General features: G+C 39.9%; 2 protein-coding genes across 7 annotated transcripts in view; one reads left to right on the forward strand and one right to left on the reverse strand.

The window, feature by feature from the left end:
• Nucleotides 1-15,739, reverse strand: part of CMSS1 (cms1 ribosomal small subunit homolog) — a 228,872-nt gene that overhangs the window by 15,381 nt on the left and 197,752 nt on the right. For 4 of the 5 annotated variants that reach the window (XM_090151369.1, XM_090151375.1, XM_090151385.1 and 1 more), the window contains one exon: nucleotides 3,463-3,560. In XM_090151369.1, coding sequence (XP_090007495.1) covers nucleotides 3,463-3,560 — 98 coding nt within the window. Of the gene's footprint in view, nucleotides 1-3,462; nucleotides 3,561-14,268; nucleotides 14,419-15,739 lie in introns of those variants that run through there. The other variant, XM_090151382.1, reaches the window with a different exon arrangement.
• FILIP1L (filamin A interacting protein 1 like) overlaps nucleotides 14,640-15,739 on the forward strand; it is a 194,920-nt gene continuing 193,820 nt past the window's right edge. Inside the window, exon 1 of one of the 2 annotated variants that reach the window (XM_090151168.1) lies at nucleotides 14,640-14,766. The gene's annotated coding sequence lies outside the window, so the exon portion shown is untranslated. The remainder of the gene's footprint in view (nucleotides 14,767-15,739) is intronic. The other variant, XM_090151156.1, reaches the window with a different exon arrangement.

Genomic DNA, 15,739 nt, shown 5'->3' on the forward strand with positions numbered 1-15,739 from the left:
TAGTGAAGAAGACTCATCACAAGAAACATTAAAAACTCAGGGTCCAGCAGTGCTCCCTGGGGTGGGCCTGGAGGAAGAGAAAGAGCAGAAGAGAGTCTGGTCAAAAGCCAGAGAAGCTGCTCCTTCATTCCCTTTTTAGGGCACCTACAGCAGGGCCAGAGAAAAATTAATAGAGGCTCAGAACAGCTGAGCCCCTTTGAGTGCTTCCTGTGCTGCTGTCACAGCAGGAGGGCCCTTCATAATCACTTGTTCTACACGAGGCTGGCCAGCATGTCTGTGCCTCTCCATAACCACTTTCCTATCTTCCCCACTTCCCCTGATAACTCAGATACAGCAACAAGGGAACCACCACGCTCCTCACAAACAAATGACCTATTGATTGCTCCTGTTTTCTGTGCTGTGTGATAGAGTCATGCACTTGCTGAAGTAGTAGTTATGTATAAAAGTGGCTCTGAAACTGTCTGAGGCTTGAAATGATACTGAGGAATTACCAAAGCAGATGTGGGTGGGGACTAAACAGAGCCAGCAAAGCACTTGACAGTTAGGGCTGGAATATATAACAGCCTGGATCAATAAGAACTTGTGACAGGGACAGTATCTTGCCATAACAAGTAAAGATTTGTCCCCACTGTTTTGTCAGGAATAATCAAAGAACTGACTGCAAGAACAAACTCACTTCATTTAGAAAAAGCGTTTCAGGGTTAACGTTTTGTGTTTTATATATATATATATAAATATATATATTAATATCTCTCTCCTGTCTCAGATTCTAGTGCTTATAAGAAGAACCCATACATTTCTTTGTTCCTAGCCCTGCCGTTAGCATTCCCAGACATTGAGACTGAAGCAGAGCTACCTTATGCCTTAAGTTCCTGATCTATCCTTACGTATTCCAGCTGTCCACAGACACTTGAAGACAACTTGCCAGGTGTTATTGTCATAAATTCCATGTTTGACATAAGATTTTATGCAGAGAACAAGCCTTTGGATTGATTTAGTCATGAGATACTACCAAGAAACCGAAAAGCTAAAAAAGGGCCAACCTGAATCTCTTTCTCTGCAAAGAATATGATGGATCCTTATCCTAGATAACATCATCGCTATTTATGACCCTTTCAGTATAAAGAAAAAAGCCTTGTTCACTTTGAGCCCATTTCTTCCTTCACATGCTGTGTGAACTGTTTTATATAAATCTCCAAAACTCCATGCATGCTCCCAACCAGTATATATGTAAAGAAGGAATAAAAATAACAGAGAAATAAAATTTTCTGACTGGAAGCCTTTCATTCAAATGCTTAAAAGTATCACGGAATGGTTTCTTCTCTGATGACAGTGTATAGCCCTCTCTTTCAACTGCAAGTGAAGCAAACAGCAGGCTTGCAGCAGGCTTGCTTCCTCAGAAAATCATGTTAGGACTCAAAAATCCCTTCTTTACAGCAACATAGGTATTTAGGCATGGCACGCTGTTAGCAAGTCCTGTTCAGACATTAGAGAAAAATAAACTTCATGGTGGTGAATGGCTGTAAATCTACGTGTCTTTGATGATCTGTAGCCTAAAATATTTAAGTATCTGATCTAACTGAACTTCTGACCCTTAACCAAATATTAGCTGCCTACCTACTCATGCAATAGTTGTTTGCATAGCACCCTTAGGAAAAAGTCATTTACATGCTTTTCTTATGCAAGACACAAAGCAGACAACCTGCTGGTTTTTGACATGGCTCCCCTGTGCTCTGTGTTTTTATGCTATTTTTATATGGAAGTTCTTAAAATGCAGAAAACAGGAAATTTATGCTGAGACCACTGATTTATGAACTAAAATGTCATAAATTCCTTGTTTGTTAATCATAGACAGAACATAAAATATTTCCTGTATTATATTTCTAACACAACTTTTTTCTTAACAAGTTGCCAAGTTACTGGAAATTCAAATGTAAAGTGAAAACATTCTTGCATGTGTGTGAAAGTTTACATTCTAGGTCAGCCATGTACTCTGACTTTTGGAGCCTGTGACAAAGTAAACACATCAATGCTCCATTCAGATTGGAGACAAATTATTCATCTTATTGCAACTCTGTGGACAGTCTGCAGACTGGAAACATAAATGTTCATAATTCTGCATGGTTGTCTCCTGACTGGCTTTAACATGCCAAGACCACTGCAGAATAGCTTCCAGCCTGTGAATAAGGCAGAAATGAGGGAGTAGGATAGATTGTTAGGAGCACTAGAACTACGGAACTACTAGTTTTTCTTTAGAGAAAGCTCGTAGACCCAAACTTTGCAAGAGTTTTGTTCTAAAAAATATGCAACAACAGGCAACTGAGCTTCGAAAAATCATTGCCTCCAGGAGTTTTATTGTTAAACATCAACTTACCATGTTCCAAAATACAGACCGATGTTCTTTATGTTACCAAAAGAGTTGTGGCAGGAGGCCTACTGCAGCTGAGCAGACCCAGCCCTCCTCAGCAGGGTAATCTGTGTCAGACATCCTTTCTAATGTTCTCACAGAATGGGCAAAGCAACTCCTCCAAAAAAACATCTTAACTTTGTTCTAAATGCATAAGTGAATGTAGTTGTGATAAAAAAAAAGCAACAAAAAACAACAACAAACAGATCCATAGGCATCCTCACTGAGTTGAATTCCTTGCATTTGATATTCAGATAGGGCATGTACAAAGGATTTCTCCTGTGTTACTTAGTTTTCTCTTTCCTGATCAAAATGTGGAATCAGTTGAGACATTTGATTCATTTCACCTTTGGTCTCCTTGGAAAGACACCAAGAGCATAGTAAGTACTACTGCATTGCTTACACTTCTCTGTTACTAAACAAAGAACAGCGTTACAAAGGATTTTCACTTGGGCTATTGGCTAGGCATCATACAGTGAATTTACTACTGACCTAGGGTCTAAATTAATATCCATACCCTCAAGGAGAGAGAGTCTCCAATGTCATTTTAGCAACAGCCATTCAGTCTATTCCCCTCAATGACACAGAAGGCAGAAGAAATTAACTTTCAAACAAGAGATTCCTTGAAATGAGCTGAGGTCTAGATGATTCTTTCTTGCTACGGCGATGCTGACTGCCAAAGACTTTGCTGCCATTTCCCGGGTATATTCTATGTAAAGCAGAATAACATTTAAGACACAGCTTTCAGGACTTTCTGTGTGCAAGGAAAGGGAAAAGAAAAAGGAGAAGGACATGGTAGCACCACTCAGGCATTTATCACTAGGCATCCTCTTAATTGGAGACAATCGTGGCATCAAACAAAATCTATTATCAAAATGTACTTAGAGACCACTTCCAAACAGTGCAAAAATAATTTAAAAAAAATAAAAATCCTATCATATGATCAGATAAGGCAAAAGGTGAAGAAAATCATCCTTTTATAGTGAATCAGTAGGGATTGCATTTCACTATGCAATATCATCTCTATGGTCTGCACAACTGCTAAACTTACATACCTGCTTTCTTTTCTTTGTCACGGCAGGTTTGGAATCAGGACCTTTATGTATTGCTGTCTCATCACTTGGTTTCTCAATTGCTTCATCATCCAAAGCATCTGAGGAAAAAAAAAAATATGGAGCTTTCATTTATGTTTTTCACTCATCTTCTAATTTTGCATTCAAAAATAGGAGAAAGATCTTCAACTGCAATCTTTTCAAAATCATATAACCTTAAGATTAGCAGTAAGTACAGCTGGAATGGAAATTTTTATCATTTTAGAAAACTAGTATTTGAAATGTATTTTAGGAGAAGTCCCAGTTTTTGCTTCCTCTTCAAAATGCTTGATCTTGCAGGAGATATTTCTGTATCCTTCTGGGAATCTGCGCAGTCAGTGCCATCTGCAGCTACCATCACAGGTAGAAATGTGTAATCTATCCATAAACCCACGTGAAATAAACCTGCAGTGAACACTGAAAGAAGATGTTTCTGAAGAGCTCCAGCACCTCAAACTCCATGATATCTCTCTGCGTTATTCCTGAACAAGTTAAATATGATCTTGGATCCACAGCTCTGTACTTATGTAGTTACAGCTGTTGGATCACTGAGAAGATACATAATTCCCGTTAAATGTGCTGATTCTCCTTTTGGAGTAAGTCATCTCCGTCTACAAGCAGAAGTCTTGCAGATGGAGGAAGAGAAAAATGCCTCTCACCAATACACACACACACACACAAATAACAAAACAGCCCAACCTCCATCTAGAAGTTCAGAATGCCTCACTGACACTTAATTATCTGCAAGAGGAAGAATTCTAAGATCTGCATAATCTCCTACTGTTTAAAAATATATGTAAACATTTTCTTTAAGCACATTTTAAGGTAAAGGCACCATTCCCACAGTTTAAGGAAAATGTCCACAACTATAAGAAATTCTTATGTTCTGAACAAAAACTATTGAAATTAGAATGTTTCCACTCATATTCTTATTCACCTGTTTTGCCTACAGAGTACTTTGGGGGAAAAAAAACTATACACATGGACACATCATCTATTTAACTGAATAATTAGAATTCCTTTATCTGGAATATTTGAACCTTTCCTTCCCCTTTGCTGGATTTAGTGATTCTTCAGACTTCCCATATGCTGAAGTTGGAAGCTGCCAGTTCAAAGATAAAGTTATTTATTTTGAATAGGAAGAGTAAAATTCCATAAGCATCACACAAAGTATGGAAGATCTGACTACTGATTATTATATAATGTCTGTGCAATCACTAGCAGTTAGCAGAATAAAAAGAAGGCCAGAGGACATGAGTGACACAAAATCAACAATGGCCATAGCTTCTAAAATCCATAGTGGTAACAAACTCCATATATAAAACTGCCTAGAAAATGCTGTCTTGCAACTGTCATTTCTTATCACACTTTGAAAAGCTTGAGTCACAGTCAGCATCCTAAAATGGAGTTAGGACAGCTTTTAAGAGTTTTTAAAAGTTTGAGAACTTAAAGCTAGCAATCAGAGAAAATCAGTGAACGTTTTAGCAGGTTGGATGTCGTTTATCATGAGATCTCATTTGCTATAGATCAGATTCTTGGCAAACTGCAATAGGTTTAGAAAGACAGTGGCATCAGAGAAAAAAAAATTGTGAACAGTCTATGACCACAAAAGCATAAGACCCCATGTAAGGCAAGTTGCTCATGGCAGATGTCCCTCATGTTAGCCCCTGCCATAGGCTAGCTGTAACATCAAGTGTCCCTTACATAGCAGCAAAGTCCTGTCCTCTAAGGGAAGGAACAGAGTCAGATTGACTGAATTACTGAGCTGCCATTTAGACCATGAGCAAGAAGACTGACTGCCTCTCCCCAGTAGTACTACAGCCACTTTTGCTGGAACATGGCTGTTTCTGTTCCAAAAGCATCCATCAGACATCAGCTGAAGGAATAAGATTCTCTGGGAAAGTTTATTAGCTACTAGATTTAAAAAGGAGAAAGCATTCCAAAGCCTACTCTTATTTTTTATTTTTCATTTTTTTCATTCAATTTTATCAATGGTGACATGGGCTTACTCCAATATAAATTATTATAAGTGCATTATTAATATGCCCCACAAACGTATCTACTCTGTACACAGGACAGCAGGTGAAGATACAAATTTGAAGATTTCTTTCTTATGGTAGAGCTCAAGTATCTGTGGCTACTGACTCGGATTTTACTTTCTCTCCTCCCAAGGAGCCTGATGCTCCTCTACCAAATATCTCTCTGCACAGCAACACCTTCCTCCCCATGGTCATCCCCCTCCAAAGTCTCTGAGCATGTGAATCTTTTGTCACTATGGAGTCTCGGGTATGATAATTCATGAGAAAAAGCTCAAAAATTGTATCATCCTTCATACTCTTGAAAGTTCAAAACGCGTCTTGGTCACTTAGTGTTATCTTAGTGTTATTGCTCTGCTTGATCAAGCCCTTGTTTCCTTCCATGTCGCCCTTTCCCCAGCAAATTGTTTATGCTGTATTTTGGTAGAGCAGCTTCTAAGTATGAGGGTCCATTGGAGACTTTCATATGGAATTTGTCTGTCTCTTCTGACATGACTTGAAGAGATGCTTGAGAGATGTCACCTTTTACACATACCAGCTCTGCAGCCTTGAAGTCCTGGCTGTGCTACATCCAAGAAGGCTGTATATAGATCATAAAAAAGAAGAACACCCAGGAGATAAGAACTAGTCCCCCTCTTTGTCCTTGCTCATCCCCACTTGAGCCTCAAACGCCATTTCTAAGTATATCCATGCATGTCTCATTGAATTGAATTGCTGAGACAGCTCTTTCCTAACCTATTCACTCCACACTGGAAATAAATGAGAGCAGCATTAAACAACTAATGGAAAAATGTCTGGGATCTTTAGGCATTCCTCTTTTAAAACCCACTTGGCATGTTCCGAAAGGCAAACAGGGGCAGCCTAAGTTTTAAATAACCTCTTCTCTTTCTCATAACTAAAAGATACACTGCTGGTAATAGCAACTTAAAACTGGACAAATGGTTTCCATGATATGAATAGAAAAACAATGTGCCACCTGTTCACTGCCCATCTGAGTTACGGGCTGCACTTCATGATGCAACGTCCTCCTCCGCTATCAGCTGGGAACAAAAAAAGAGGAATCCAATGTCCAGCTCCAAACTCATCAAACATCTGCAAAAGTGTTCCAGTTTGTGCATCTTTCTGCAGAACTGGATTATTTTACTTCATACAAGCAGTATTTTTTTTGTCTGTTTCATTGACAGTCATGCATGTCCCAGCTGAGGTGGTAGCTTGCTTTAAGCTGTGATAGTCTGTGACACTGCGTCAACTCCTGTATGACAGGAGGGTTTTGTTCTAGACATTCAAGTCCCACAGGCCAGACCCTGCCATTCTTGCTCACGTTAAGCAGTGCATCTCCCTATACAGATAGTTACCTTGAAGTCAGTGAGGTTATCCACAAAATAAAACATAATTCAACGTGAATAAAAGTAGAGGTATCCAGCTCAGATTTCAAACACACCCACATCAGCAGCACTGCTTGCCCAGCTCTGAGGTGTGAAGCTACCCAGGAGACTGTTCTATGTTCAAAAAGAAGAGAGGACAAATCCTTCCTTAATAAACAGTTGACACAAAGGCAGAAGCTAATTGATTAATACAATATTGACTTTTATCTCTCTTGTGCAAATGAGCGGGCAGGCACTCCTGGAACACACTGCTGAAGGGGCAATGCTATTCAGCACAGCAATCTCTTGCATCTGCTTTCCTGTAATGGGCAGACATTATGGAACCACAAGGTCACCAAAGCCTGAACGATTGTGTAATGCTCTTGATATAAATAAAAAGGTGAAGAGCTCTGGAATTTGTGTTTCTCTCCCACATTATCCGTCAGCACTATGGCACACACTAACAGGCTTCCCAGTCATTAGATAGTTATATTTCATTTTACTTTGAACCATGCTGAGATGGAAAAAACATTTACACTTAATACCCCTTGCCATGAATAGACTCTCATTTATGATAATGATCACAGTATTTAAACTGATTCAGTGTAAGGATTTTTAACTTACAAATTCAATATATGTACCCATGTCTCAGTGCATCAGTAGGCATACTGAATGTATATGTACACATGCATTAATGCAGAAGCATGTAGACAAATACATACACATACATAAAGAAGCACTCAGACATTTTGATAATTTAATAGATTCCCTTTAAATATCTACTTTATTAACAATTATCTCCACAAAGAATGCATATTTGCTTTGTCCTTTATTCCACTATTTTAAAAGCAGATGAAGCTTTAATGATATAGGAGGTAACAATACATTGCTTTTATGTGAATGCAATTTTGTTCATACTAGCTAGCACATACAGTTGGTGCTTGCTGTTGTATCTTGTCATTATTGACACTTTCAACTTCCACAGTGCCATTCTGCTAGTATGAAGTGGTGAATACAGGAGTTACAGTGACCACAAATATGAATAATTCATTCTTTTAAGGACTGAGCTTAACTGACTGGAAAAAAAATATATATATATATATATTATTTTGCTTATGTACACAAAGACACCTGAGAGAATACTTTCTATTAGTTTGGGATATTTTTTTTTTCAAACCTGGAAGCTCAGTGAGATCAGACATTTCTTTGGCATCCAGAAGACCTCCAGCGAAACAAGGCACTATAGGAAAAGTTCATTTCTTTTAGTTAAACTTATCTCTACCCTAGAATTTGGAGGAAAACTGCATCCGCGAGGGAGACTCGTTCAATTTTTATTTGAAGTATCTGGCACTGTCCACAGACAGAGATGTATTCTGGACTAGAAGAGCCCACAGGTCTGAACTGCTACAGAAATTCCTGCATTCTCCCTTTTGCTCCCACCAGTGTTATATATCAATGCTAATCCAGAATTGCATATAGGAAAACAAAGCTTGTATGTAATTTATTTTTACAAACTTCATTCCTCCCCCTTTTTCCACCCTTGACTTCCTTCCTCCCCTGACTGCTCTAAAATTACCTTATATCTAAAACTAAACTTTAAATAGGACTTATGTTTTCAATTTTTAAAAAACATCAAGGATGTTGCAGAAATAGGTTTTATGTTTGCTATTCTCTCTTTCTAGTTTCAAGCATATTGAAGGAAAATGTGTCCTTGACATTACTCTGTCAGTGAGCATGGTTCATTCAATTTGGGCATGCTATGATGGAATAATTTCAGGCTGCTTTGCAGGTTATGTTTTTATTTATTGGTCAATTAAACGGTACTGTCTGTATCACTTAATCTAGGGAAAAAGCACTTCTTGGGCTTCCAGCTTTAAAGTCAGCAGATTGAAAAATACTTGATTCTAAGTAAAATGCCAAGTGTGTTGGGCAGAAGTCGTTTTTTTTTTTTTTTAACTGTCATTTTAGATTCCTTTTCTTTGCAAGTAACAATGGAATGGGGCAGACAGAAAGGTCTGGGAAAACAGCACAATTGAGCTGAGCCGCTCTCCATCATATTTGAGAAGTCGTGGCTGTCAGGTGAGGTCCCGGACGATTGGAGGAAGGGTCACGTCACTCCCATTTACAAGAAGGGGATCAGGGAGGACCCGGGCAACTACAGGCCGGTGAGTCTCACCTCCGTGCCTGGGAAGATTATGGAACAGATCCTCCTGGACAATATGCTTGATCACATAAAGAACGAGCACGTGATCCTAGATAGCCAGCATGGCTTCACCAGGGGAAGGTCATGCTTAACTAATCTTGTGGCCTTCTATGATGGAGTGACGGCATTGGTGGACGAAGGGAAGGCAACTGATGTCATTTACCTGGACCTGAGCAAGGCCTTTGACATGGTCCCCCATCACATCCTCATCTCCAAACTGGAGGGAAGTGGATTTGACGGGTGGACAACTAGATGGATAAGCAATTGGTTGAAAGGCCGCAGACAGAGGGTGGTGGTCAATGGCTCTATGTCCAGGTGGAGGCCGGTAACGAGCGGTGTCCCTCAAGGGTCTGTCTTGGGACCGGTGCTCTTTAACATCTTTATTAATGACATCGATGAGGGAATGGAGTGCACCCTCAGCAAGTTTGCTGATGACACCAAGCTGAGTGGTGCAGTCGATACGGTGGAGGGAATGGAGGCCATTCAGAGGGACCTTGACAGGCTGGAAAGCTGGGCTCGGGTGAACCTAATGGGGTTCAATAAGGCAAAGTGCAAGGTTTTGCACTTGGGCCGGAAGAACCCCAGGCACCTGTACAGGCTGGGGGAGTTGTCCTTGAGAGCAGCTCGGCAGAGAAAGACCTAGGGGTCCTGATAGATGAGAAACTTAACATGAGCCAGCAGTGCGCTCTGGCAGCCCGGAAAGCAAATGGGATCCTGGGCTCCATCAGGAGAGGGGTGGTCAGCAGGGATAGGGAGGTGATTGTCCCTCTCTACTCTGCTCTTGTGAGGCCCCATCTGGAGTACTGTGTTCAGGTGTGGAGCCCTCAGTACAAAAAAGACATGGAGATTTTGGAAAGGGTCCAGAGGAGGGCCACGAAGATGATCAGGGGGTTGGAGCACCTCCCCTATGAGGACAGGCTGAGGGAGTTGGGTTTGTTCAGCCTGGAGAAGAGAAGGTTGCGGGGCGACCTCATTGCAGCCTTTCAATATCTGAAGGGAACTTACTCCCAGGAGGGGAGTAAACTCTTCATAAGGGCTGATAATAGCAGGACACGGGGAAATGGTTTTAAGTTAAAAGAGGGAAGATTTAGGTTGGATGTTAGGGGGAAGTTTTTTACTAGGAGGGTGGTTAGGTCCTGGAACAGGCTGCCCAGGGATGTTGTGGATGCCCCGTCCTTGGAGGTGTTCAAGACCAGGTTGGACGAGGCTCTGGGCAACCTGATCTAGTAAAGGTGTATGTTTGGTGGCCCTGCTAGGCAGGGGGGTTGGAACTACATGATCCTTGAGGTCCCCTCCAACCCAGGTCATTCTGTGTGATTCTGTGAAATCAGACGTTTTCATATTTGTGTCATTTAAAATTGGACCAAATTTGCAGTGAATCAGATCAATTAATCTTAATGTCAATGCATTTGCCTGAATTTTTCTTGCCCCTAAAGTTTTGCTGATCACTAAAGCTGGCCTGAAAGTAACGATGACAGTATCTAAACAAATCATTCCATCATCATAATCATCACACAAGGCAGAAGGAACACAAATCTCAGTGTCATGTCCCCAGTCATCACTCCCACCAACATCCAAAGAAACAGATGAAGTCTTTCAATGAAACAGGATAGGGGGTTGGTTATATAAGAAAAAGGGTTTAACATCTCGAATATTTTGAAGTATTCCAAGCACAGCTTCTTCTTTGACAAAAGGAGGGGGATAGGGAGATGGTTATCAAGCCGATTAGTTAAAAAGCAATGAAGTTCAGGTGCAGGTGACCAGCAGTTAGGTACCCTCATTTTGAGGGCTTTTAACTGCCACTGAAACAGAGAACAAAGTTATCTCAGTCCAACATGGAGGCAATCTCCATGATAACCAGACGTGACGTCATTACCCCAAAGCAGCCCCTATCCCCCAAGGTCTAAGCACTTCCTTTTTTGTCTGAATGAACTCCTTCTCCAAAACAGTCCTGATACAGCACAACAGTAAGTCCTCATATCTGTGAGCATACCTTGAAATGCAGACTTGGCCTGCTGAGGCACTTTAAAAAAAGTGTATTTTTCAGTGCATTTGTGAAGCACACAAAGGCACACAACGTGCAACAGAGCAGGAAGAGACATGGTCCTACTGAAAACTGAAAAGGACTTCAGTAGGCCTGTGTCAAGGAAGAACTTACTTCAAACTGCCTGCAAGATAGTATGTATAATCTTAAAAGTACTGGCAATAGTTGGTACTACAAAAACAACATGTTAACATGTGTGAACACCATCCCTGGTCAGCTGAGAAATCTACCACAGATAAACTGCAGGAGAGGACATTCAGCTGGGGCTCCTCTTTCTCACAATGAAAGAGGAGAACCTAAGGGAGTCATTCAGCACACAAATGAAATCACCTGTCAGACTGTGCCAAGAAAAGTCTCCCACAGCTTATTTCTCCCTTTACCTAATTTTTAACACTTTAATATTCAAAACTGGTACCACAAAAAGATAGTTTTTGACTTGCTGACTAGCAGTGAACCAAAATACAAAATGAAGGGCATGTCTGGGGTCAAGGTCAGTGGAAATCCTTTTGCATACAAGTGAGTATAGAAGAAGAATCCAACTCACCTGACCAAGGTTAGGCTTAGCTTGCAATACAGCTACAACCCAGCCTATTCATAATTTGACCTTCTTGTTATCACATATTGCCTTATAAGACAAACACACTCAAAAAACAGAAAGAGATTGGACAAGTATAAAAGTAGTAGGTCACACTTAGTCTGGTAAAAACTACTTACACTTCCACAAGATGTGAGCTGAATGTGACATCCCATTCCTGTCTCACATGACAAAAAATGTCACCACTGAGGTAAGGAAGGAGGACTTGACGTCCATTTTCAGTCACTGTAGTTTTAAAACCCATGGTAGATGAAGGGCAAACAGTAAGATTTCACATTAGGAAAATGACAGACTGCCATCCAGCCTAATTTCTTCACGACTGGCCTGTCAAACAAGCACCTGGAGCCTGAAGATACAGAAACACATCAGCACAGAGTGCACATCACTTCTGCTGGCTGCTCTAGTACTCCAAAGCCAATGACACTAAGAGCGAAGGCACTGCAGCCTCTTCATTACTCTTACTTCTGTTCTTTCAAGAACTACCCTTCTGACAATCTCTTTAAAATTCCATTTCAGCATAAAAGCATGTTCTTAGAGGGATAAGGAAACAGGAGACGATTTTGTTTAGCTTGTTTAGAAGTACTATGGGTTTTGGATGTTTAAAATATTACTGGATGAGTATTAGAAAATAATTAAATACTTAACCTTGTAAAAAGTTCTCCTCTTGACAGATGCCAGGCCTTGTATACCTTACAGGCACTTTAGAAACTAGTTAAAGGATGCCAGCAATGCTGTGCAATAGTAACAGAACACTCTAATTCTGAAAATTTGGGGAATAGGGAAAAAAAAAAATACAGCAGAATACAGTTGACCATTTATACATTGTGGTTCATACATCTTACATTATAAAACATTCCATGGGATCTTTGAACAACTACAAATGCCTAGGAATTTGGGTTTAATCATTGAAAAAAATCAATTGACAAGTTACAGAAAGTATGACTGTATGAAGGAGAATCCCAAAAATCTGGTTTGAAGTAACTGTCAATCCTAAGAGGCATATGAAGAAATACATCTAAAAGCCATTCTAAAAAAAAGGCACAACTTCTCAAAAAAAAAAAAAAAAAAAAGCCCACAAAAAAAAACAAACCAACCACCATCCTTCATAAGTTATTTCATTATATATTCATTATTTTCTCCTATAAACATTTGTTTCTGTTAATTGAAAGGAAATAGGTAAATTGGGAGCAAATCTTGGGAGAAATCCATAAAACTACTTCAATAGTGGGTGCTGGCCTAGATCTGACCATGATTAAGTTTTGTCCAGGAATGTAGAACAGCCCAGATGTGATGTCTCCCTTAATACTGCGGGAGACTCATATTTCCTACTGCCTTCTCACTGTCTTGGGGAGCAGCTGTGGCTTCACAGCTGTAGTTCTTGTTGTGAAGGTAACACAGAGTCTGGCTGACTCTGTGGACTTGAAGCTGATAGATCATGATAAAATTACATTGCAAAACTTGCCAAAAACAGTAGGCTTCCATAAAAAATAGACAGCACATGTTGTAAAAACTTAACAGCACACATTACATTATTTTTCATAGATACGCATTGATATTTTACTGACCGCTGATATTATTGGCTCACGTCAAGAGCCTTTTTGACTCGTGCATGTTTAGCAGATGTATAATCCTATGGTATAAGGTTATCACAGACCTGACATCTTCCCAGGTTTTCTCTGAACATTAAAAACTGCATGCATGCATATAACGTAGCATACACTTAGCTATGTGTCACTACCAAGAAATATATCTCATTAAAGAACAGTATTGCAAACAAGCTTTTATTCCAACTCTCCTTGATGACCCAATACAAAGTGTGAAAGAAGGCATTTTGAATTGTTCAGACTTCTCCATCCTTTCTATATTCACAGGTCTTCATGTGACATAGCAACATCAAGTCCATTTGAAAGAGCGTTGCATTAACTCGTATAAAATTAAACTTTCCTTCAGGTTAAGAACAAGATTTCCTGAACACATTGCCACATAGAGTTAAAGTGGCAAACTCACTGGATTATAACCCATCTGTTGAGATCCAAGGCCCAGTGGCTATATTTCTAAGCCTCTTATTCTCCTGCTTCCTCCTTTGCATATCCTAAACATTTCTCAGCCATTTGGTCTCAGATACTGCATCTTGCACTGCTCTTTCAAGTTACCCTAGCATCTCTAATTTATATAGTACTGGAATATACATTTATGGATTTAAATAACATTTTCCCAAAAATCTCACTACAGGAGCAAGTGAGAGAAAACATCTTCTAATAGACAGAAACCTTTTACATATGAATGAAGATTAATGGAATATAAAAGAGAAATACTACCCACTTTGCTGAATTAACATTTTTCAAAGAAGAAAGGCGACAGGCTATTCATCTATGTCAGTACTCTCTATTCAAGACTAGAAATTACAACGCAATCTCTCATCTGTAAAAGTCTTTTGTGAACTGGCATGCAGCACACGTGTCCAAATGGTCAAATAAAGCACATTACAACTCGATCAGTTGCAACTGCCATAAAAATAGAGCTCATACCTATATTCATGTACTGCAAGCAGATGGCTGATTGCTTTTCTGTCCTCTCACACTGCAGTCCTGTTCCTTTAGATCCTCTCTTTGTAGAGAGTGACATGCTGTGAGGTCAGTTTTCTGACAAGGTCATCCGCCTTCAGTGCATGAAGAGAACTACATGGAAAGTGGGATGGGCTATATTTAGAGTTTGGTCCAACTCCGTGCCAAGGTCCCCCCGCTGTCTCTCCCATGCAGCACTGTCTCAGGTTTATTCCTGTAGTCTCAGCCCACAGAATAAACGAAGGGAGAAAAGCCATTCTGAGCTACTACTTACCGGAGCTGGGTTTTGGCAATTCAGTAGAACAAGTGGATCAGGAGCTCAGATGAGAATTCCTTGAATCCCTTGCTCTCTTATTATTTAAAGTCCTTTTTTTTTCTTTATTCAAGTGGATTTTCCCTTTTCAAGTGAATAAACAGAGGGAACTGCCTGGGATACAGCAGAAATAAGCCTCCTGAGCTGAGGTAAGCTTGCTTTATTTTTATACTGTCACTGTAATTAGAAAACAACTGAGGATGACTTGGACCAAATATGCTTTCTCTGCTAGACTAGTTCTGTGTGTCAACATTAACATTTGGGGGGAGGAGGGGGACAACAAACATCTCAATTTTGTATCACCATTTTTCATTATCACTGTTTAAAGGAAATGAGAAAGTAAGAGGATATCAGCATGTGCAACAGAATATGTAGTATGATTTTACCCATTTCATTTAAAAAGTACGTAGTCAAGCAGGCAGACGATATAATTCTGAAAGTAACAGAAGCAGATAAGTGCCTAGATGTATGATGATTCTATATGCAAGTGTGCATTTAGATGTGCTGAGAGATGTTTTATATGCATTATTTTGTACAATATCAGAATATGTGGCTTCAATATTGCAAATATTGGGCTTTAGGCAAATAGTACAGTTAAAAAAGATAATTTATAGACGAACACATGCTCAAATTTCTTCACAAGTCCAAAGTTGCCCAACTTCAGCCCTAGTATAGGCAAGACTGAAGATCATGTTCAATTTAGCTTCCTTTTCACAGAGTACTTTACACGAGTCCTGCATTGTTTTTCCTTTTAAAAGCATATATGGCCGAACAGCTTTCCTCAGCACTGTTTTAAACTATCGTGACTCTCAAATAAAAAAAAAAAAAAGAAAAAACAAAAAACCCAATCACCAGGAAAGAATATAACACAGAATGCTTGACTGTAAGGGGATCCTAACACACTTCAGGTCACATGGACATCATGATCCAGTGGTGTGCAGTGCAACATGGGGAAACTGTTGTCACATAAAGACAATCTGGAGCCACAGTGCACTCCAGTGCACATACACACACACACACACACCCCCCATCACCATAGAGTCCTCCAAGGCAAACACATAGGAATTGTAAAGAAATGGGGTTGAAAAGTCCTCTCAACCCACAGGACCAAACCACTGCACC

This window comes from Phasianus colchicus, chromosome 1 (assembly GCF_987193195.1).
Source record: "Phasianus colchicus chromosome 1, bPhaCol1.hap1.1, whole genome shotgun sequence".
Classification (NCBI taxonomy): domain Eukaryota; kingdom Metazoa; phylum Chordata; class Aves; order Galliformes; family Phasianidae; genus Phasianus; species Phasianus colchicus.